General features: G+C 43.4%; 1 protein-coding gene across 5 annotated transcripts in view; it reads left to right on the top strand.

Annotated features, from left to right (window-relative positions):
• The window catches only part of PLEKHM3 (pleckstrin homology domain containing M3), a 189,160-nt gene that overhangs the window by 112,062 nt on the left and 53,267 nt on the right, over positions 1-23,831 (top strand). For 4 of the 5 annotated variants that reach the window (XM_039240639.1, XM_039240637.1, XM_039240641.1 and 1 more), the window contains one exon: positions 302-365. In XM_039240639.1, coding sequence (XP_039096570.1) covers positions 302-365 — 64 coding nt within the window. Of the gene's footprint in view, positions 1-301; positions 366-6,317; positions 6,765-23,831 lie in introns of those variants that run through there. The other variant, XM_039240640.1, reaches the window with a different exon arrangement.

The raw sequence follows: 23,831 nt of genomic DNA on the forward strand, positions 1-23,831 counted from the left end.
TTGTATGTCAGCTACACTTCAGTTTTTAAAAAGACAGAGCATTACTTCTTTTTGTCCTGAAATAAACTCATTAAGGAATTAAAGAAAAGAAATCAAAGACCAAACGTCTACTTCCATCTTATCTGTGTTAGAAAGAAAAAGAGTGTTGTTACAGGTTCCTCAGAGACTGTTGGGAGGAGGAGTGTTGGAAAGGAAAGAAGGCAGAGGAAAGGGGTCTTGAATGAGACTTCGAAACTTCTCAGGAAAAGTGTGTTTTGTGGCAGGCACCATAGTTCATTTGTGTTTCTGTCCTTGTTTTCAGAATTTTCCCCAGAGAATACCTCCTTCAACAGATCCACCTGTATTCCCTCGCTGATCTGCAGCAGGTAAGCACTCAGAAGGGCCATTGCATTGCTCTTTTCTCACTGGGAAAGTGTCTTTGTTGATTATGGTCCAGGTACTGAATTCTGCCATCATTGGGGTAGTTTCTTCACAAGCCCTGATAATCAATTTCTACTCAGAATGAGAAGGAAAACTTACTATAAAAACATATTACAGGACAATAAGAAATGTTGGCAAGGATATGTAGAGATACCAGAGCTCTCTACATTGTTGGGGGGAATGTGAACTGGTACGGCCACTTTTAGAGACAGTTTGATGGTCCCTCAAAAAGTTAAACAGGGTTACCCTATGAACCAGCAGTTTGTTCCACTCCTAAAATATATGCAGGAGAATTGAAAACTTACATCCACGTAAAACTTGTATTTTTTTCAAGTTCAGAGCAGCATTATTCATAGAATAGAGTAAACCAAAGAATAGCAGTACCCCAGTGTTCATCAACTGGTGAACAGATGAACAAAATGCTGTATATCCATACAATGGAATATTATTTGGCTGTGAAGAGGAACAGCATACATGCTGTAATGTGGGTGAATCTTGAAATCATCATCCTGAAAGAAGCCAGACAGAAAACAAGATATATTTATGATTCTATTCCACAGACAGAAAGTAGGTGAGTGCTTGTCAGCACATGGGCAGAGCAAGGGAATAAGGACTGACTGGTGACGGCCCAGGGGTTTCCTTTGAGGCTGATGAAGGTGTTCTGGAATTATGTAGTGGTTATGGTTGCACAACCATCTTTGGAAGAGTGAATTTTATGGTATGTGAATTATATCTCAAAAATTGTACACAGAAGATCTTAAAGGCAATGACTGTTATGAAATTCTTTGACTGGTGCTATGTCAAACAGTTGGGAGGACTTTGAAATTTAATAAAACATAGAGATCATATAAGAGTCAAAATCATCTTTTAAAACTTTTATTAGTGCTCATCCTTTTAATGATTGACCAGGTTAGCAACCAGGATGAAAACCAATATTTTGTCTGTTCAATCCAAAGTCCTGAATATGCTAAGCTTTGGTTAATCATTTAAATCAACAACTCACTCCCTAAGAAGCTTTTAGATGCTAAAAGCTTTCCATATATCTATTTTTTGAAGAGTCAATTAACGAGAATAATTGTGACAACTTCCTGAGCATCTCAAATTGTTCTGATTCTGTTCTTTTGTTTGGCATCGTTGTCCTCTGCTGGTTGTGCCCACAGAAGTAAGGTCCACTTAACAGGAGAAACTTCACAGAGGACTGTGGGGGAGGAGAAGGGAAAAAAAACAGTTAAGGAGGCGGAGGGAGGCAAACCCTGAGAGACTCTTAAATACTGAGAACAAACTGAGGGTTGATGGGGGTGGGGCAGAGGGAAAGGGGGGGATGGGCATGGAGGATGAGCACTGGGTGTTATAGGGAAACCAGCTTGACAATAAAATATTTTTAAAAAATAAGGAAAGAAAGAAAGAAGGTCCACTTAAAAACCGTTCAGATCCTTCAGTCATTTTGCAAGACTTTAAAGTATCTTTTTTTTTTTTTTTTTTTAACTTCAGACTTTGGTGTTTCCTTTGTACACTGAGGGAGGAAAGTTATTTTAAATGGTAGTAGCAGTTTTGGAGCATTTCGTTGGAAAGATCTGAGAGGATGGGAGTGTTCTCATTTCCATGTGTGCATTTCCAGTTTAACCTACTTGCACATGTCATCTCCTCCTGCTTCTTCAGTCCTGCACACCCTTTACTACATAATCGAGCAGCAATGATCTGCTGGCTGGGGTGGAAAAATGTAGATTTGTATTTATAATTGCCTAGTGGTATTCAAGGAGAACTGATGAAAGTACCTGTTATACACTTAATCTATTTCCGAGGACTTTACTTGATCATAGTATCAGAGAACCCACTTGAGAGGTATGTTTAAAGGCACGGACATAGTCTTGTAAGCGTGGTTTAAAATAGGATGGGTGTGTTCCAAAGTGAGTACTCTTTGAGGAAGGCTTTTTTTTTTTTTTTTTGAAGCTTATTTAGAGAAAAAGAGTGCATGCACACGCAGACAGGCAAGGGGCAGAGAGAGAGGGAGAGAGAATCCCAAGCAAGTCCCACTCTCAGGACAGAGCCCGACGTGGGGCTCGATCTCAAGACCCAAGCCAAAATCAAGAGTTGGAGGCTTAACTGACTAAGCCACCCAGGCACCCCAGAGGAAGCCTTTCAAAAATGTTTACCAGATGGGGGCGCCTGGGTGGCTCAGTCTGTTAAGCGTCCGACTTTCGCTTAGGTCATGATCTTGCGGTTCATGGGTTCGAGCCCCAGGTCATGATCTTGCGGTTCATGGGTTCGAGCCCCAGGTCATGATCTCGCGGTTCATGGGTTCGAGCCCCAGGTCATGATCTCGCGGTTCATGGGTTCGAGCCCCAGGTCATGATCTCGCGGTTCATGGGTTCGAGCCCCACGTCGGGCTCTGTGCTGACTGCCAGCTCAGAGCCTGGAGCCTGTTTCAGTCTGTGACTCCCTCTCTCTCTGACCCTCCCCTGCTCACGCTGTCTCTCTCTCTCCTAGAAATAAATAAAAACATTTAAAAAAATTAAAAAAAAAATGTTTACCAGATGAAGAGAAGGAATCAGAGCAATTCCATATTCATTTTAGGGTTTGAAAGTAGTGTATCCATTTGGCATGATAAAGCCTGCTATTTAAAGCTTTCCTATGCCTTGGGGACTTTCCCCTGCCCCTTGTAATAATCAAACCACATATGCCACACAGCTTACGTAAGTCAGTGACAGCAGTATTCCTGGTGGGCTGGACCATTAGCCCCTGGAGCCCCATAAGCAGATTAATCAGTTTTCAGCCTCAGTAGTAAAGTGATAGAGGCAATCAGCAGCTCATCAAACTCCCTGGGTTGGGGTGGGGGCATGGGGGCACATGGCCAGAGCTCTGTGCATCCATTTAATACACAACAGCTCACTCTAACCTGGTTCTTTGTGCCTGGTTTTAAGATCCTCAAACTTATCATATTTAGAGGAAGTGTAATTCAATTACTTTTTCTGCCTGAGGTGGTTTAAATTGAATTTAGCTTTTGATCTGTCCAAATCTAGGCTATCAGTACTGAAAGGCACCCACCGCATTTTCTCTTCATTTCCAAGTCAATTTCAGGCATGTTTTCTGGATCTGAACTGTTCTTGTGAACACATAAGAGGAACGCAAGAGGAGAAAGAAATACACTACTGCTCTGTCACAGAGCGCGCGAGTGATAGCGTCGCTCCAGCCTAGCTGGCAGAGCTGCTGGCCCTGTGCGGTCCTGTCCTGTTCTGCCCTGGGTGTGGCTGCTTCGCCATCCTGTTTCATGCCAGCTTTGGAGTTTTAGAGTAAGTTATTTCCCACCATTTCGTGTCCCTCCACACTCCTAAAATAAAGGTTTCTGTAGAGTAGATCTATCACATAGAATAACTATAGAATAGGGGCGCCTGGGTGGCTTAGTCGGTTAAGCGTCCGACTTTCGCTTAGGTCATGATCTCGCGGTTCGTGGGTTCGAGCCCCGCGTCGGGCTCTGTGTTGACTGCCAGCTCAGAGCCTGGAGCCTGTTTCAGTCTGTGACTCCCTCTCTCTCTGACCCTCCCCTGCTCACGCTGTCTCTCTCTCTCCCTCCTAGAAATAAATAAAAATATTAAAAAAAAAAAAAAGAATAACTATAGAATAATGAGCTTCAGTTTATAAATTTTGCAGGGGGTGGAAGGTACACTAAAGTAACTGAAGAGTTAGAGAACTTGAATGATGATAATATAAATAATCCTTCCTAAAGGCATAGATTGCTCTCCACAAATTCTTCAGTGAATTCAATTTTTCCCATTAGCTTTTACTTAAAAAACAAAATGTGGATAGCTTCTTCTCCAAAAATCAAAAAAAGTAAGAATTTAAGAAACATGGTAAAGGGGGGCTTATAATCTAAGGATCTATAATCTTAAAATGACACAGTACACAAAACGCTAGTAATGCCTAAGATAAGGATGCTGAAAGAATTCTGGTATCAAAACATTTGCTTCCTTCTATCTCTGTTTCCATTTATATACATAACAGTCTCCAAGTTTAGGAGACAGACTCAGTTCCACAACGTGGCTGGAGATTCCAAGCTACCTGAATGCTTCTGACGTTACTTTCAAGACCAATTGCGCCCCACGTCTCATTTTCTGAACTTAGTGGCCTCTTTACACACATTCTCCTCTACTTCTGTACACTTGGGTATGAGGACCACGAACAGCACTGACTGACCCTGCTTAGCAGAAGGCGCTCCCCACTGTTGTTCTGGGAGCTGCAGTTGCCTGCTCGCTAGCCAACGAATGCCAATTACCGGCAAAGTTTGTAGTTCATGCTGGTACCAAATCCCTAACTGTCTGTTTATTTCACCAGTGATTAAGTTGCTCCCTGGGTTTCACTAGCACCTCATAAAGGTAGTAGTTGAGCACACAGTCGTTTCCTGACTATAATCAGTGCGCAGCCTTATTACATGCGACTCAGAAGACATAAACAAGCACTCCACCTGCCTCATAGCAGGTTCAAGGCTGGCAAAGGACAGGGGCAGAGGCTCTCCAGATCCTAGGAGCTCAGAGGGGCACTGACTTGAGTCCGTCATTTCTTAAGTCTAGAGTTTCAGGTGAATTTCTGTTCAAGTTAGTAGATACTGTTAGAAAAACTTATTCAATCCATGCTCTTTGAATATAAGTCCAATATGATATATTATTGATATTTTTAACAAAACATGTTTATTTTGAGAGAGAGGGAGGGAGAGCACTTACGTGTACATGTGAGCATGGAGGAGCAGAGAGAGAGAGAGAAAGGGAGACAGAGAATGCCAAGCAGGCTCCACACTGTCAGCACAGAGCCCAACACAGAGCTCGATCCCAGGAACCAGGAGATCATGACCTGAGTTGAAACGAAGAGTCAGATGCTTCACCAACTGATCCACCCAGGTGCCCTCTATTGTTGTTTCTTGAAAAATAAAATCATGAAACTTTCTTTCAGGAGGTGTGATTGCAGTGTTTTGCCTTGTTTTTTTAAATGACAGAGCAGTTCCTTAGAGAGGATTTGGCAGACAAGGACTAAGCATATATCCATGAATGAACGAGTACCGAGGCACATTTTGAATGGGGGAAACTGAGGCACTGCTTGTTAAAAGCTTTCTCCTGCTTTGATACTTCAAGAGGGGGAAGTAGAATATCATTTGTGTCTTATTTTCTGTGCAGCATTATCACAAATCCATGGGAAGGCTTTAAGATAGGGATGCAATAAAAATATAAGCCCCATGAGACAGCAGGGACAATACCATAACTCTCAATGCATTAGCTTTCTGTGTTTGCTCTCCCCTTTCCCTGTAAAGTACGTAACAGGCCATCTCCTTACTTACATCACTGATAAGAAAATTTCACATTTTACCAGTAGAATATATTAGTATATATAAGCTAATGTTCAAGAGATTATAGTTGCTCTTCAGGAACAAATCAGAACCCTGGCTCATTCCTCAGACAGTGTAAGTTATCAGAGAATTCTTCTCAATTTCCTTCTCTTTGCTGAAAGGAAAGGGCAGATTTAACTTCTAAATTTTAGCTACCTGTGCTCTTGTGACAAAACCTACAAATGTATATTAATGACTAACTCTTCTGGTATTACTCACCTTTGGGGCATATGTAAGCTAAGCATTGAATGATTCTATTTGCACATGATTCATGAGAAAGGATACTGGAGGATCCCATGGGGGAGGCAGTTAGAGTACCCCCTCCCTCCACTCTCTCCCACCTACCTCCCAACACATACACCCCTCTTGTGGGACAATCTGAGGAGCTGATTTCCCCACCATTCACCTTTCCCCATTCCTCAATTTCGAACTAGACCTTACCTTCAGGTTAAGGCAATTTAAATTCTAGTTAATACAAAATACTACAGAAGAATTATTTTGGCAAATTCTTTTCTCTTGTCAATAGGCTGAAAGCACAGGAGGATATTCATTAGGAGATATATTTCAACAGGATGATGAACAAAAAGATGGAACAGTCTGGAATGTGGACTACTTACTAACAAGATGTGAAGTGGGAAGGATACCAGAGGAGAGGGCCCATAGCACTTAAGAGCCATGAAGAGAGAGGAGTAAATCAAATGCATACTATCTTTCTAGAGTTGCCTAGAACGGTCTGAACCTCTTATTTTATGCTAAAGCAGTAAACACTTATGTAAAGCAACTGGGCATGTAAATATTTGATGTATCAATAGATGGATGGATGAATGGATACATACATATCCCCAAACTTATCAGCACACTCTCTCCCCAAAGAAAAGCAAACTAATGTTAACCCCTAAACAAAACTCTATTGCTGCTCTATAAAACAACAATGTACCGAATTCTAAAACCAAATAAAAATCAACACTTTTTATGTATTGGGTGATGGCACACTGTTTATTGCTGCAAACCTTCTGCACACTCAACATTCCTGCACAGCTAGCTAACTTTTCAGTTAACTTTTTTGCTAGCCCCCACATACCCATACCACTTAACGAACTGTCATCTCCATGACCTAAACATTTGTCAGAATTGGTGCCGGAAAAAAGTAACACAAACGGTGGTTTACCACGAACATTCTCTACTCTTTGCTAGCTGGTGAGCGCAGCTACTAACAGGCAATGTTTAAGACATTTCGAGGCCACTTCTTAAAAACATGCTTTGCTGAATTCTTCTTTGAGGAGGTATGGGAGTTATCTTGCACCGCCCTGCCCCACCAAGCAAACAATCAGAGAAAGTTAGTCTCTGTGGGCACTGTTTGTCAGCAGACAAAGGCCGAGCCCAAGTGGGCACCCGGCACAGCTGCCCTTTCACCGAAGAAGCAACAGGTGATGACCTCTATTCACACGAGGCTGACATCTCTGAATCCACAGTCCACAGGAACACAGTGCCTCGGTGCCCACAACCGAGTCACCAGTCTCCGAGCCTCAGCAGCCTGAGGAATTGTATTCACAGCCTCTCAGCACCCCTGATCCCCAGCCCATTGTCCACCCAGGCATTAGCGGGCAGGGTAACTAATTAGGAGCGTCCAGATTTAACAAGCAGAAAAACAAAGTGTGACAGCTTGCCTGTGTCCTCCACGGCCGGGGCCTGTGTCCGCGGCAGCCTCCACTGCCCTCAGAAACTTCTGAGGTAATCTGGGGCAAGATGGGAGTGAGGCCTCCATTAAAACAGCCCTAAATCTTCGTTAGCTACTTTAGCCACAGTTGTTCTACTCAATGAGTTAGAAAAGAAGACCGTAAGTTATTTGGGGGAGGGGAGGGCACAAATCACACCTTTTAAATAAGCAGGTCTTTTAAAAGTGTGTATTTTGGGGGTAAAGGGAAGAATCGAATGTTACTCTTTGAAGCGTTGACAGGTTGGCATCAGAGCAATGGACAAACCACGGTTTCTCAGGAGAAGTGGGTCTTGAGTTGGTGCTGGGTAATCCATGTCTCACAGTCAGCCTTGCGGGCGGGTGGGGGTGTGTGTGTCAGATCTTGGGGGAAGGGGGAGTGACAGTCACTCCTAAGTGCCTGTGCTGGAACCTGGGTCTGCTGACTCCTTGGCAGAGGCCTCAAGTCTTTGGAGTTTTGGTGTTTTGGCGATGAGGCTAGTTCTCCGAGCGGAAGCAGGTGATTAACAAGGTAGTGATACCGGTTGTCCTTTATGCAAGCTGGTCAGTCTGTCTTTGCTCAGAGAATACGGTCTGTCTGCAGACCCACGCACCACATGCAACTACGTCCACACACCTGGTCCACAGACAGCGTAAAGGATTGGGGAAGGTGGGCAGGGGCTGTGGCAGAAAACGTGGTTAGCTAAGGGCAAAGTGTTGCTCTTCTTGGGAAACCAGGCCAGAAAGAGGACCATGTGTTATAAGTGCTGGACAGAGAGCCTCAGCCTCCAGTTGAGATAAGGATTCCAGAAGTCAGATGTGAGCCCTGTAAGTATAAACGGCATGATAACAGGGGAAGTTGCAGCCACAGAGCTAGACAGCATTCAGTCAGTGCTGAGATCACTTTCCTGGAATCTGGTTTCCTGGCTCTTCTTCTCTACGGTGGCTTCCAACCAGCTGGGATTTTGTTGTTGTTGTTGTTGTTGTTGTTGTTGTTGTTGTTGATTAGGGTTTGTATTGTTGTTTCCCATTGATAGAAAAGCAGTTATGGGGCGCCAAGGTGGCTCAGTCAGTTGAGTGTCCGACTCTTGATTTCGGCTCAGGTCATGATCTCATGGGTCATGCAATCGAGCCCCCACATTGGGCTCTGCACCAACAGGGAGACTGCTTGGGATTCTCTCTTTCTCTCCACACCTCCCCTGCCCACGTGCATGCATGCTCTCTCTCAAAAATAAACATTTAAAAAGCAGTTCTAATACTGACAAGGCAAGGGTCTGCTTTCAAAGACACTTTACTTAAAAACATAGAGTAAGTTTAGTGTCGATCTTACCGTAGGTGGAATTAGACCCCCCTGCCTGGCCCCTCAGGCTGGGGTTTCACACACAAATGTTGTTAGTCGCCAGGAACAGGCAAGAATGAATCGGCATCAAAACTAATCTATCACATAGTCAGAGAGATAACTGCCACACGGGCAGTTGCTTAGTGGGGCCTAGTTCTGTGCATGAGGTATCTACTGCCATTTAACAGATTACCCCAAAACTTAGCAACTGAACTAGAAGTAAACCCTAGTCTCCCTCGGTCTCTGCGGGGCAGGAATGTGGGAGCAGTCTTATTGGGGGTTTTGGGTTCAGTCTGTTAGGAGGTTGCAGCCCAGATGTTATTTGGGGCTGCCATCATTTTAAGAAGCTCTGACTGGGGCTGGGGCCTCTCCCTCCAAGGCGGGTTACCCCCACAGCGGCCGAGAGTCGGTGCTGGGAGGCCTCTGCCCCTCCTCACGTGGGCCTTGCTGCAGGCCGCCTTGAGACATCTAAGCGAGTGAAAACCAGGAGAAGCTATCCTTTGCAGGCCTTTGTCTCACGAGTCACATAGCCGTCACTTCTGCCACATTCTATTTGTTTGACATAAGTCACTACATTGGGCCCACACCTAAGGAGAGAATTAGACTCTACCTTCTAAAAAGGGGATGCCAAAAAATGTGTAAGCATATTTTTTTAAAAAAATTTTATATTCATTTTTGAGAGAGAGAGAGAGAGAGAGAGAGCGCGGGGGAGAGGAAGAAAGAGAGGGAGACACAGAATCTGAAGCAGGCTCCAGGCTTTGAGGTGTCAGCACAGAGCCCAATGCAGGGCTCAAACTCACAAACCAGGAGATCATGACCTGAGCCGAAGTCAGGTGCTTAACTGACTGAGCCACCCAGGTGCCCCATAAACGTGTTTTAAACCCATCATATCCTATAATAGTAGCCTCTCGTATCTATATACTTTTGTATATATGTATATATTTTTCTACCATTTAAAAAACATTCTTTCCAAAAACAACTTTGTGAGGCTGGCAGCTCTGCCTTTTGTCATGTCCATTTCACAGGCAAAAACGCAGATGTAGATAAGCTAGCTGGCCTGCCAGAGCTACGCAGCTTCTACTAAGTGACTGGACCAAGACTGAAACAAAACTTTTCTATCTGCTTGTGCAGTGTTCTCTCTGCTGTACCATAGGAGCGTGTGTGTTAAGCAGGCAGCCTCCTGAGGACTCTCACACTCATCATGATTATGGCACAGAGATATAAAGGGCAAAGAATGTTTTCAAGAAGAGAAATATGACATCAGGATTCTCGTGGCTGTGTCCTGTATCTGCAGCCCGATAGGCAGCAGGGAGCCAAAGCTCCCCCGGCACGTAGGACGCACTCATAGGGAGTAGCCCCGGGCTCCGGAAAGAGGCTGAGGTACTTTCCCCTCACACTTCATGTTTTTCTCTGGTCAACACCCCTTAGCTATCACCAGCTAGCATGGAAGGGGACCACAAGTGTCCTTCTGGCTCAGGTCAACACACGTGTTTGAGTGCCTTCTGTGGGCCAGACACTGTGTGCCAGAACAGAGAAGCCAAAGGGAAGTCACAGCCTCTTCCCTGGCTGAGCCCACAGATGAATGAGAGGCAGACAATTTTTTTTTAAGTCAGTGGACTTGAACACAGTAAATACATCTAACTGGGGCAGACTATATTTTAGAAAGATGGCTGCAAGAGCATCTCCCATCCCACATGCCCTTCTTGCACTGTGACTCTGACATTCCTCCTATGGGGAGGGGTGGGGAGGGGGAGGTATGTTTTCCCTTTGCCTGACTATGGATGGGCTTATAACCATGGAAGTGATGTTACTATGCTGTGTGACTTCCAAGGCAAGCTCATAAAAGGTGATACAGCTCCAACCTGGCTGCTCACTCTTGGAAGCAGCCACCATCTTGTAAGGAAGTCCAGAGCAAGCCATGCACAGAGACCACAAGGAGAGGCCACATGTAGTCATTCTCACTGACAGCCACCATCAACCACTAGGCATATGAGCAAAGATACTTTCAAAGGATTCCAGCCTCTAGCTTTCAACTCTTCTCAGCAGAGGCAACAGATGTCATGGTGCAGAGAAAAGCCATTTCCACTGTTTCCTGCCTGAGCTTCTGACTCACAGAATCTGAGAATAAAATGATGGCCTTACACCAGTAGGTTTGGGGTATTTTGTTTTGCAACAATAGTCATTAGAACACCAGTAACTCAGCTGTTAAATCATAGCCTCTAGGAAGCCTTCTGAGTTGAAATGTGAGGGCCCAGACAAAAGCCAGCTGGAGGGGAATGGGAAGAGAACTTACGGGTTGTGGTAGGCTCAAAGCCATCAATGACCTTATCTACAGTGTTTCTATCAAGGAGGCAAATGGGAAAACATTTTCATTACTGACTTTGTCATTTCTGAAGAACGTTCTGTCTGCATGCTTCAGGATTATTTTGAAAAATTATCCCAACAAACGTCCATGGAACATGGATGATGGGATCACTTTACTTCCCTCAGGAATGAATGTGATAAAGAATCTGTAAACCTTCAGGCTAGAGCTCCAGAGAGCATGGAGTTTATAATTTTTCTATCCCACCTGTGCTCCTGAAACGGGAGCCCAGTTCTCAGTCACCAAACCCTTGGCTGCACATCTCCTATTCACTCATTCATACATTCATTCATTCATTCAGGTGTTAATTAAACATATACTCATAATTACGTGCCTGGAGCTGTGCTGGCCCTGAACTTGAGAGTGCATTTTCTCAGAGAAGGACTATTGATTCTTACCAATTCTGGTCAAACTCCTGTACTCTGTACTCTGTCTTTGTGTCAAGAACTTCTGGTAGAGGCTGCCCATGACTATGCTCAACCCAGTGACCTCCAGCAGGATTTCACCCCTTGACGCCTCTCTACCAGAGAGTGGCCTCTCTACACCAGCCACTCTACCACATTTATAGTTGGTATTAAAGCAGCCAGAGGGATCAGGAGAAGGCTGTCCAGTGACGTGTTGAAGGCTAAGGAGGTGTCTAGCCTTTTCACAGAGTTCATTCACTGGATGTTGCTCCAGAGATGGAACGAGGGAGGATGGCAGACTCACAAACACAGCGTTAGCCTTGTGTCTTTGATGAAACCACTGGCTGCACATGATGGTGGCCTGCAATTCCATCTACATTTGAAACTTGGTGCTTCTCAATAATTCGGCCCCCATCCTTCTGAGGGAAAATTAGCTGACTGGGACAGCTTTTCTTATTGTTTGTTTTGAAATTTCTGGCTAAGCCCTAGTGAACCATCAACACATTTGCTCCTAGGATTTTAAACAAGATTAAAATAATTTGTGACAGCAGGGAAGATCTTTATAGCCCAACAAATCAAGGAAAGGTAAAGGGAGCAGCATCAGTCATTCAGAGAGCTGCTGAAGCATTAGTAAGCCCGGACCTCTGTTAGCTTTTGAACTGGTTTCTTGTCATTCAGAAATTCACTTCCCTCCCAAGAGCCAGTCATCCATTTATCTATCTGTACAAGAAGCAAGGGATAAATGTCATATTACATATCAAGCACTTCCTGTGCCAGGTGCTGGGGACAGGATAGAAAAGGCACAGTGCCTGCCCTTTGAGAACATTCTCTCCCAGTTCTGTACTGGCATGCCAAGCACATCGGAGGGGCAGCCTGACCATCCCATTCTGCATTTAAAGGAGAGAAATAGGGCTTTAGAACAGGGTTTTGTTGACTCGGGCTCCCACAGGGGCCAGGCAAGTGGCGGGGCATCTGTGTCTGACACAAGCCCATGACTTCAGGGCGTGATGAGAAAGCAGAGCGAGCATCCCCCTCTGAAGGGGACAGCTGTTACTCAGTAGCTCCAGAGCTGTCATCTCTCCCCATTTTCCAAGAGAAGCCGGAAATCCGTATTTTTATGTGAAATTTCTTAATATTTAAACACTCTGCAGGCCAAGCAAAACACAGCCACTGGTTGTGACCTCGGCTTTATAATAGAGAATGCCTGCTTTTGTTCCTTCAGAACTAATGAATGCTCAATTACGAGAAGGAATTTGGAGGTTGGTGTTAGATTATGCTCCTCAAAAGGCTGCAGACCCCATCCTAAACCCTTGAGATACTAATTGACACACTTGCACTGGCTGACAGCTGGGAGCTGAAAGTAGACACACACGAGGAAATGGGCCAGCTAGTCCAGGTCACTTTGCAAGGTCAGGGCAGCAGTACAAACATTAGGAATGCTGAAGACAGAGGTCAGGTGGCAGCAAGGAAGCCCTCCATTTCCTCTGGCTCTTGGTTAATAAATCATATTCAAAAGGTATCACCAGATTCCTCCTCCCTGGCACTGCTTTGTGTGGTGGAAAAATGAAATGGAAATCAAGATTACGATGGCTATCCAGAGCTTTCGGAGACCAGCAGGCCAGTGTGAGGCCAACATAGGAAGAAGTTTCTGCCTAGAGCAAAGGTTCCCCAGAGGGGTCACGATACCTGATGTTGGGCATCGCGGTGGGGCTGCGTGGTACAGGGTTATACACTAGAGCCTTGGAACCCGGCTGCCCACATTTGAATGCCAGCTCACTCCAGACTCACTAGGTGACCTTTGACCAGTCACTTCTCTTTGTAAGTCAAGAAATGCTTCATTCATCTCTGAAGTCAGGGATAATAACAGTACCTTCCCCAAAAGTTGCTGTGAGGCTCAGAGGAGTGAATATGTGTAAGGCACCTAGAAAACTGCTTGACCCTCAGAGCTTAGGAGCTACAAGTTTCAACAATGGCCCCAGTACTGGGGTTGGTGTTGCTAGGAGAGGCGGACCTGCCATAACTCGGCTCCCTGTAGCTTTCTTTAGCGGCACCAAGACACCGCATCTGTGGATTACTTCTGACGCTGCAGAAGTAATGTTTGCTCTACCAGTTTTGGTCCTCAGATTCTGCATGAGGCTCCTGGCCACTGGCTCCTACCACAGCTGCACTGCGGCCACTACATGGACCAGCACCTTGGTAGGGAAGGGAAACCCTGGGTGGCCCTCCATCAGACTTCCCCAGTGGCCCCACGGAGGAACTGCACTTTGAGAGCCTCCCACCCTCACCCCCTTCCTGGCCAGGTGGTGAGACCTCCCCAGAGGGCCGTGCTAGATAGCACAGGTTAGAATCACATACTGGCCGCCTAGCTTCACCTTCTTTCTTTGGTCTTGCTAAACCGGAAGCTGAGTTTTGGCTTCCCCAAAACAGTAGGCACCTTCAGCATCTGTCTCTTTGAAGAATGCATGCCCTTTTGGTGGGGGTGGGGAGTGCACAGATAATGCCTTCAATTTTAACAAAGAGCATTCTTTAAATTTTGTACAGTCCTAGAATGTACTTGTGCATGTGTGTGTGTGCGTGCGCACGCTTAAAAAATACTGAGTCCACACTGCTGCTGTAGCTATGGAAGGGAGGAGCTTGCCAGACTGAACTTTTGGCAGAAACAAAAAGGACCCATGTTTCCTTCCCACCTGCAATTATAGTTTTACCAGCTTGTAAAGCACACGTAGAATTTGCAGTACATTCTTCCTTTGCAGGAGGGGAGAGGCCCTGCTGTGAGTGTAATTGGCTTTCTAGCTTCCTTTAACATGCAGGTGGAAGGGAGCTGTACTGAAGGGCCTATACTCTTAGAATTAACTGATGTTGAAGTGTGTTTAAATTTCACGTGTCTCCCTGAATGCATGTGTTCCATTAAATCTTAGGAGTGGAAACACAACTTATAACCCCTGAAAATATCCCCATCCCTAATCATTTCTTTTGGCTTTACAAAAACAGAAGTGATTTTTAATGGATTAAAAAAATTTTTTTAATATTTACTCATTTTTTGAGAGAGAGACAGACAGAGCACAAGTGGGGAAAGGACAAAGAGAGGGAGACACAGAATCCGAAGCAGGCTCCAGGCCCTGAGCTGTCAGCACAAAGCCTGACATGGGACTCGAACTCCCAAACCATGAGATCATGACCTGAGCTGACACTTACCTGATTGAGCCACCCAGACACCCCTTAAATATATTTTTAACCATCGAAGGGATTATGCTCAACCCTGTTAACCATCGTGTTAAAGATACATGGCATCTTTAAATGACAGTTTCACACAGTACCTCCAACTTGGATGACTTTTTTCCTCCAGCTTTGGCTGTGTACAATATCTGTACCCAGGAGGAGAATCTCAGGCTCTATTTTATTTCTGGAGTCCTAAGTTACCTTATTTGTGAAGTGAAAAGGTAGAGTTAAACAATTTCTACAGCCCCTCTCCCAGCTCTAAGAACCCCAGTTCCATGATCCTTAAAAAGTGGTTAAATTGTGGAAGCCACTCTATATGTCCCTATCTACTTTCTGGGATTTTCTTGCCAGTTTTCATAAATTAGCAAGGCTCTGGGCACAGCAAGGAACATGCAGCAAAAGCCACGTATCTGTTCCTTCAGTCAAGGGACAAATGTCAAGACTCCATTTGTCAAAGATCAACTGATGTTTTCACTTTTTGTCCTTAAACTTCAGTTTTAAGCTTTTTCACAAATATAATCTGAAGGACAGGTTACAAAAACAAGTTAAATATGCTGATTTTATATAGCCCTTTAAAGCAAATTATCTTCATAATACCTTACAATCTAGTGGCAGTTAGAATAGTCCCAAGCACACAAAAGTTGGCCAATAAAAATGTGCAGATAATATGCCAACAACTAGTAAGTTTGCTCCTAAAATGGGCAGCTTCGAGCAGGTTATCTGGTGAACTAGGAGTTGGAATTCGTATCAGCACTAAAAGCAGAGCACCCGTTGCAGCTCAGGTGTGCATACAGGACAATAGAAGAATGGGGCATCGTAAGGCTTAGATCTGAAGAAAAAGGAAATGGAGGGAAGGATGTTGTTGAATGGATTCTTGGCTGGAGCAGAGGTCAGGGGTACAGAGAGAAAGTCTAGGCAATCACGGGTAGTAAAACTACTGATTTGAGTTTCATCTTTTTCTGCCTATTGCCCTCTGGGGGCAGGGACTGAGCATCTGACAGAAAGGAGGAGCTAGGAAGGGCCAGGATTCTCAGTCTACTTGCTTCTTCCCAAAGTTGTTAAGGCACACTCTCACTGAAGGCAAGGGCCTCCCGTTTCATAGCACTCAGTCGAGGAGGGAGGAGAGAGACATTCAGAAAACCTATGACCCAGGGCAACAGCAGTTCATCCTTTACCAAATCACAAAATATCTCCAGCGCTTAGTCTTCGTAAAATGAGAACATCGTACTAAATAATTAGATTAATTGTAGCTTTTTTTCTATTACTTGTTCAAAAAATGTGACTTTCATTCTAGAGTGCTTACTTGAGGCCAGACCCTGTTCTAAATCCACATGGATTATCTCATTTAATACCAATAGCCCTCTGAGGTGGGTACTATTATTACTCATCTCTTGCATAAAGTCATTTAGCTAAAGTAGAGGAGCTGGGATTCAAACCCAAGCTGGTCTGTTCTAGCACATACCCTCTCTTGTTTCAGTTTTGTATGAAAGGTTTCAGACGTATCGAATCAAAGAACAAATACAACCAGCTGCTTGGTTACCCTGCAGTTGAAGTATCCCCTTCTCCAGTGGGCACACACTCTGAACTACTACGTTTACTATTTCCCACCAGCACGGACATTTCTTTTTCTAGAGGCATCCTGATACCAAGATTCACCTGGCAGCAAGGCCAAGTCCTACCATTGCTAAAACTCCACTAAGTCTTACCACTGGGTGGAAGAAAGGACTAGAAGGCAAAGAGGGGAACAGAGCTACATGAATGGCAGCCTCAGAGTACGAGCACCACATAGGTAAAACTCCAGTGCCTGGGAGACTCCATGTGGATGCTGCAATCATAGTGCTCAGGCCCCGCTCCTTCCCAGGTTCCCCAAATAGTCCATAGCCCCTAAACTTTCTACAGGTCAGTTTTAACCACTACTGTGGTGGTCAGAATATTTTCATTCTGTCCAACCCAGTGACCAGTAGTTATCAAAAACAGCAAAATTCCCCAGCAAAGAACTGGATAACCCACAGAATATATTATAGGACAAAAGGGAAAGAAGGCTAATTACATATGGACTTATGATGCTATGAATTTGCTTTTGTTTTTTGAAAGCTTGGACTTCGCATATTCCAGAGTCATCACTATGACTGACCTGTGTCAGTGTGTTTATATATTTATAGCTAGTCTGCTTCCAAAAGGGACTTTTGTGGTAGAGTCTGTGTGTGTGTGTGTGTGTGTGTGTTCATAACTGGCTAATTTTAATTCCCATCGCTTGCCATTGGTTTGAATCATCGGCGTATACACTTATCAAAGAGGAGTCTTTACTGCTCAGGACCCGGCATGCCTGGAGCTCTGCTAGCATCCCTCCCACAGAATGTGGTTAGAAAACCCAACTCTTCTAGAATTGCCTTTAGCCTAAAGGTTCCCTTCAGCTACTGGAAGAATAGAGAACAAAAATCTGATGCAGCTGACATTTTAGGTGTGTATGTAATTTACCAAATTGTTGACCACTCAGCTCTTAGTCAGTGGTCACCAAAGGAATTAGAAACCCTCCCCTGCTACCCCACAACCCAAAGAAGGAAGGGTGTTACTTGGCTTTGGCACAGAAGCCTGCTGGCACACAGTGTCAAACAGCAGCACAATGGTACATTTTGGCCACAAAAGGCTTTGGGGTGGCGGAAAAGGCCAAAATAGTTGTGGCATAAGTTGGCCAAGATATTAAGCAGATCTGAGTTTAATTTGACATAAAGATAACAACGCGCTTTTTTTGTTTGCTTTGTTTTCCAACTGGCTGCTGCTTTCTCGGTCTCCATGGGACCAAAGATTTCAGCCAGGAGATAGTTCATAAGGGCATTCAAGTCCTTTCAAAGAGAGACATGCACTGGTCTTTACACAGGCTTTTACGTTTGGCTGGGCAAGATGGAGTTAGGATGAAAAGGCACATGGGGATCTGGGAGAAGCTGAAAATGGATCTTGAGGCCTGAATTCCTTCTATGAGTTTGCTTAAGCCACATTGCCTGAGCTGAGAATAGAGAGGCAGGCAGTCTGGCTCCTTGGGATCAGGAAAGATTTGGCTACTGTGAGGTCTTGGCCCCTACTGTGTATTCTGGTTTGTTTTGTTAGCAGGAGCAAGTTATTCTCGTTTCTTGCCTTTGGGGTTTTCTTCAGCACACTTAGAAGCTAGGAGTCTCCACCCCACTGATAGGGTGGACAGAATGGGATAATGAAAGGGGTGAAGAGACAAGTTGATTCAGCTGCTTAGGATGAGGAAGGCAAAGAAACTTCAGACCTTGGAGCTAGCTTCTGGATGCATCGAGGGTGGGAAGGGAAGGGGCACCATGAGGACTGAAGTCACCTCTAGGCGGGAAGCCATTCATCCGAAGGCGCTCATGGGGCCAGCTGTGCTAGTTAGGAAAACCAATTTCTTGTTTGAATTGTGATTTTATTGCCCACGAAGTGGTTAACAGGAGGAGAAGCTACAGTATTCTGAAAAGTAATCAATGAAGTGTAACCAATCAAGAGAATGAGGAGATATACCAAAAAACCGGTTAAAATGGTAAATGTAATATATATTTATCAAAATAAAAAGAATATGTAGCTTCTTTAAAAAAAAAAATTATGAGCACTTTAGGAAGGCACTCCTTGACTTCTGTATGGACTATTTCATGACCTTCTAAGTATTTGTGAATTGCTAGGTACTATGTTCTGTGATGTGGTGGATTCAAAACATGTGTAAGACAAGATGCTCATTCTAGATGGGCAGTATACTGATGGGGTCCTCCGGGTAGGAAGGAGGTACATTTAGGAGGCAATGAGCTGTCTCTCAGACCCAGGATCTGGAGGTGCCTACCCAATTTCCAGGCTAGGTGCAGAGACGGTGCAGTTTTAAGATTCTTGCCAAGACTATGATACTCATTCCCCAGATAAAATGTTACCGGAGTTCTTAGGCTTGCTTGTAAGGGTCTTTATAAATACCAGCTCAGATGGTAGAGCATGCAATTCTTGATCTGAGGGTCATGAGTTCAAGCCCCACTTTGGGCATGGAGCCTACTTTTAAAAAAATAAAAATACAAGTGATCTGTAAGTGGAAAATTCAACCTCGAATGCAAGTCTTTATCCATCCTGCATTCCACTTCTAAGAATAATACCTGGGCAAGAGGAAATGCCCAATAAATATGGAGTGAATGAATGAATCAGTTACAGGAAGAGGAAGACAAGTATGAGACTGAGCTCAAAAGGGGCAGTATGTTAATTCAAGCCATGTTATTGCACAAGTGAGCATTTGTGACCCGAAGATCTCACAAACATTATTAATCTTTGTTTTTTTCTTTAGGACTAGTTCTTCCTGAGTTCAGATGACTGATTTTAAAGTACACCTTTAAATACCTATAGTCTGTTGCTCAGCGATAGCCCTGCCTTCCCAAAGGCAGCTGAGCATATTGATTAAGGGTATGGATTCTGGAGCCAGACAGCTTGGGCTTGCATCTTAGCTGCACCCCTCACCTGTTGTGTGACCTTGAGCACATTACTTACACATATTATGGCTCAGTTTCCTTATTTGTAAAATGGGGGTTATTAAAGTACCAACCTCATACAATTGTGAGATTGCGTTATAAATACGTGAAGTGCTTGGAGCGGTGCCTGGCGTGTATATAGAATACTCTGGGTGCTGTTGGGAAAAGTCCCTCACAGTCACATTAACAAAGTTCAGTTGATTTACAGCACCATAATGAGGCCTCATCCTGCACTCTGACTCTGGGTGCTTTCTCTTTTTTATTCTCACGGTTAAAGCTGTCCATGAATAGCAAGAACACTTTAATTAACAGTAGAAACTCTGAAATGTTACAAAGGGGATTCCCTACCTGGACAATCTGACATATAGTTCACATTCACTTTCTATCACTACTGCCAATCTTTTCTAGTTTAGATTGGTCCCAATTTCTCCATCTCTGACATAGATAATAATTTACCTTATATGGCTGATAAGGGCGCCAATAAAGATCTATGTATACTGAACTTTTATTGATGTAAGCAAATTAAGTGTAATAAAAAATGCTTTTTCAAATGGCCCAGAAGTCACTAACACTGGCATTAAAAAAAAAATACATGTAAAATCGTAGTTGACTGGGGTGCCTAGGTGGCTTAGTCGGTTGAGTGTCTTGATTTCAGCTCAGGTCATGATATCAGGGTCATGGGACCAAACCCTGCATTGGGCTCCATGCTAGGTGTGAGGCCTGCTTAAGATTCTCTCTCTCAAAAAAAATTTAGTAAAAAATTTTTTTTAAATAAATTTTAAATAAAAATTTTTATTCTTTTAATAAAAAAAATATAAGACAATACATAGCCCTCATGATATAGAGCTAAAACTCAAAAATCAGAGTTTGGTGGGGTGATATTACCAGTAACACCACACTTAAGAATAATAGCCTTTTCTATTATCAGGTCTAGTAGCACATCCTTAGTAGTAAATTACTTTATATGTAAGTATGCACACATATTATACACAGTCATGCATTTAAGGAAATGGTCTCTTTTCCATAATTTGAAAATTCCTGGTGACTCCATTTTATTTCACTAAACACACATTCTCACGTGATGTTAACTACCTGTTTCCAAGGATGCCATGCAATTTATAGTGCTGACATGACCCTGTGGCAGAAATCATGAGTACCACAGCTAATTTGGAACTCTTCAAATATGAATGAAAAACACAGAGGAAAAAATAATAACCTGTGAATGGTGAAGAGCTGGGGCAGCAGAAGCAAGGGAGGAAAGCGGCTTGGCCCGGGAATGGCACTGGAAACGGGGAGGAGGGAGCTGGCTGCCTCAGGACATGTTATTTTTACTGTGGCTTCTTGCTCCTCTCCACCCCCACCTCTTCCAGTCTGAGCTTTGAGTGCAGTTGAATTTTCACCACAGAACTTGGCTGGGTCTCCTCAGGGACTTTCTCTTTCCCATCTTTCCATAAATTATAGGTTTGCACATGAGAACAGAACAGATGATTCCCATTATCTTTTGGGTTGGGTTAGGATTTTTTTTTTAAACCTGCCCACTCTTAAATGTGTATCTTAGTTCAGGAGGTGGGGCTTTTGTTAACATAGTGGCACATCCACCTAACATCCCTAACAGGATGGTTTTAACCTGGTTTCCTTGACCAGTATGATTACAATCATTTTCCTGGGCCTTTAAATACTCACAGGAAGTCATTGCTCTGGAAGAATTGGGCCTTGCTGGAGTTGTTCACCAGTATCCCCAGCACCTGGAACACCAGCTTAAGAATGCAGGCTCTACATGTATGTGGATAGAAATTTTGGCCCTTATTTTAGTGGCGAAGTGACACTTGTAGGACACTAGTAGACGTCCATAAATGACCCATTCAGATCATTGTAATCAGATAGATCCAAAAGTGTTCATTTTCATTTACCCCAGAGCATAGAGACCATTTATAGATAAGGTGTAGAACTCACCAGAAGCTAGAGCCACTGCTAGTAGTTAAGGCTTATTGAGCTCCAAAGCTGAGCACTATCTTTGATTAGTACACAGAACAGATGCAAACTCAATAAAGGAAGTGGAAAAGGAATTTGCTGTATTGCATCTGAGTTTATTCTGCTCTTTGTAGTCTCCTAAAGTACTCAAGCTAAGCTCTCTAAAAGATGTAGGTCCTAGGAAAAGGTGCAAAGAGAAATTAAAAGATGTGGCCTAATTCCACTTCCAGCATCTGGAACATTCTATTGCTTACAGACATAATAAAAGTAGAGGGAAGGAATTTCTTTTAAAACGTCCTTGACAGTGTGGGAAGAGATGGGAAAGGACAGATAACATTTTTTTTTTTTTAAAGAAGAATGGTTAATGTTTGATGAGGAATTCAATAGAAAAGCTGAGAGACCTTCCTGAAAAAGCAAAGCAAATGAGGATGATGATTTGGTCTGATCAGAAGAGAAGCCTAGCAATAAAGGGCTCTGTAGAGAAAAGGGAGGCAAGTTACAAATGGGGGATCATGACCACAAAAAAGAAAAACTGAAGTGTTCAACTTGGAACACTGGAAGAAGAAACAGCCAAAGTCGAGTGGAGATGAAGAAGAGGCAATAACGATGTTACCAAGAAGCATGCTCTAGACATAGAAGAAACAGTCCCTCCCCTGGAAAATGGACAGGGACTAAAGACGACAGCTGTTTTTAAAATCCAGATCCTTCTGAATGAGGCCACCATCAAGGTAAACCCAAAGTAGGATCTAGAGGTTGCAGTAAATTTCCAAATGACCTTATCTTGTAGTTTAACAAACTAAACATGTATTTGCCCACTATCTCTTGCCCTACCTAACCTTGAGCAAGATCTACTAAATTAATACCCTCTCTTTCTACTTGACCGCCCTGGCAATGTTGTTCTCTCTGTACTAAATATAGTTCCAGGGACAAAGGGGATGAAACACATGAAAGGCAACAGCTTAGCTTATGTTAATATATGTCTTTCTTGTTCAGGACCATCTAATCCATCTCAGGAGCCCCCCAGAACGATTGCTTTTTGATGTTAGCTTATTTATTCGATGATTTAGTGATGAGTAAGTCTGTCCTTACTATATTTCACAATATGAATTAAATCAACGGGTAGCCACTCTGAGGGTTAAAGCCTATGCTAATTCTATTGTTTAAATAGAGGGGACATTGATTTCATAATTAAAAGCCTAATATATTTGGATGGCCTTGTTTACCTAAGAAGTGATTTACAGTTAAGATCCCGAAAGCCTTTCTGTATGGTGTGACCTTTTTGTGTCATTGTGTGGTATGCCTTAAAGGCAAAAATCTATCATTCAGCCTTGCTCTTAGCCAAGAAAATTGGGCATGGAAGGAAACAAACCAAATAAACAAGGAATTGCCATAGATGCATATGTACTAAGTTATTCATTTTAACTCAAATTAGTAGAATAGTCATTCTTATTTCCTAGCTGTTCTTTCCAGAAATATGTTACTATATTAATATATACCTGATACAGCTTAAATATAGGCCTTCAGTATCCTAATTTGGCATCCCTGAAAGTGTGGTTTAATAAGAACAACTAACATTTTTGAGCTTTTAATGTGCTATTTATATTTCTTAGAGCTTTGCATGTATCTCTCATTTGTTCCTCACAACCAGCCTGTGCGCTGGGTATTACTGTTATGCCCATTTCTTAGATGAAAACCTTAGGCAGAGCAGGTAACAACAATTTGCCCAAAGTCACCAGCTAGTACAGGGAAAATTCAAACTCAGGAAGGCCAATTTAGCCAAGTGCTTTTAATTACCATGCATGATTCCATGGAATTTCTACCAAAATGAAACTGGTTGGTACAAGAGAGGCTTTAGCCAGTACATGGACATGGTATTAAATGACACTTAGTTACATAATGAGAAAATGATTCCCTTCCACTCTCTTTCTGTCCTTGAGGTTAAATTAAGCAAAGACTGATTTCGGTGCTGGTGTGACTTGAACCCCTAACACCTGCTAACCTTTTGTTTGAGCAGAGTTGACAACAGGCTCAGGGTCTTCCAGCAGCTGTGGGATCTTGATTTAATGGCAGGGGATACTGGTTTTCCATTTGTGGTATTCATGCAAGGCTTTCATTTTTAAACTTAAGTAAACAACACCATTTAAGTAAAGCATTACGTAAATAACGCAGGTGGAATGCAGCTAGGACAACGTTTGTGAAGGGGTTTTCACACGATTGAAGTCTGGGAAACACCATCCTGATTCTTCTGTTTTGAAGTTCACTTTAACGCAATGGTTTTGGCAAACACTGAGTGAGATTCCTGGTGCTCTTATCAAAAAGATCCCTACCCTCCCTGCGTGGCCTGGGGGCTCATCTGCCATCCAGTTTTCACCAGACATATGGAAGAGAGAAAAATAATATAGTGTAGTGAATTTTAATCACACCTCATAGTTTAATTTTTTCCTGAAAACATACAATTCCTGGGTTTTTGGTGTTAAAAATCCCGTTACTTTCTTTTGAAAGGATAGTGATAGTCAAGAGATTGTTTGGTTTTTAATATCCTTATTTGGCATAAGT

The sequence above is a fragment of the Hyaena hyaena genome, unplaced genomic scaffold (assembly GCF_003009895.1).
Source record: "Hyaena hyaena isolate Hyena2069 unplaced genomic scaffold, ASM300989v1 scaffold_180, whole genome shotgun sequence".
In the NCBI taxonomy this organism is placed as follows: domain Eukaryota; kingdom Metazoa; phylum Chordata; class Mammalia; order Carnivora; family Hyaenidae; genus Hyaena; species Hyaena hyaena.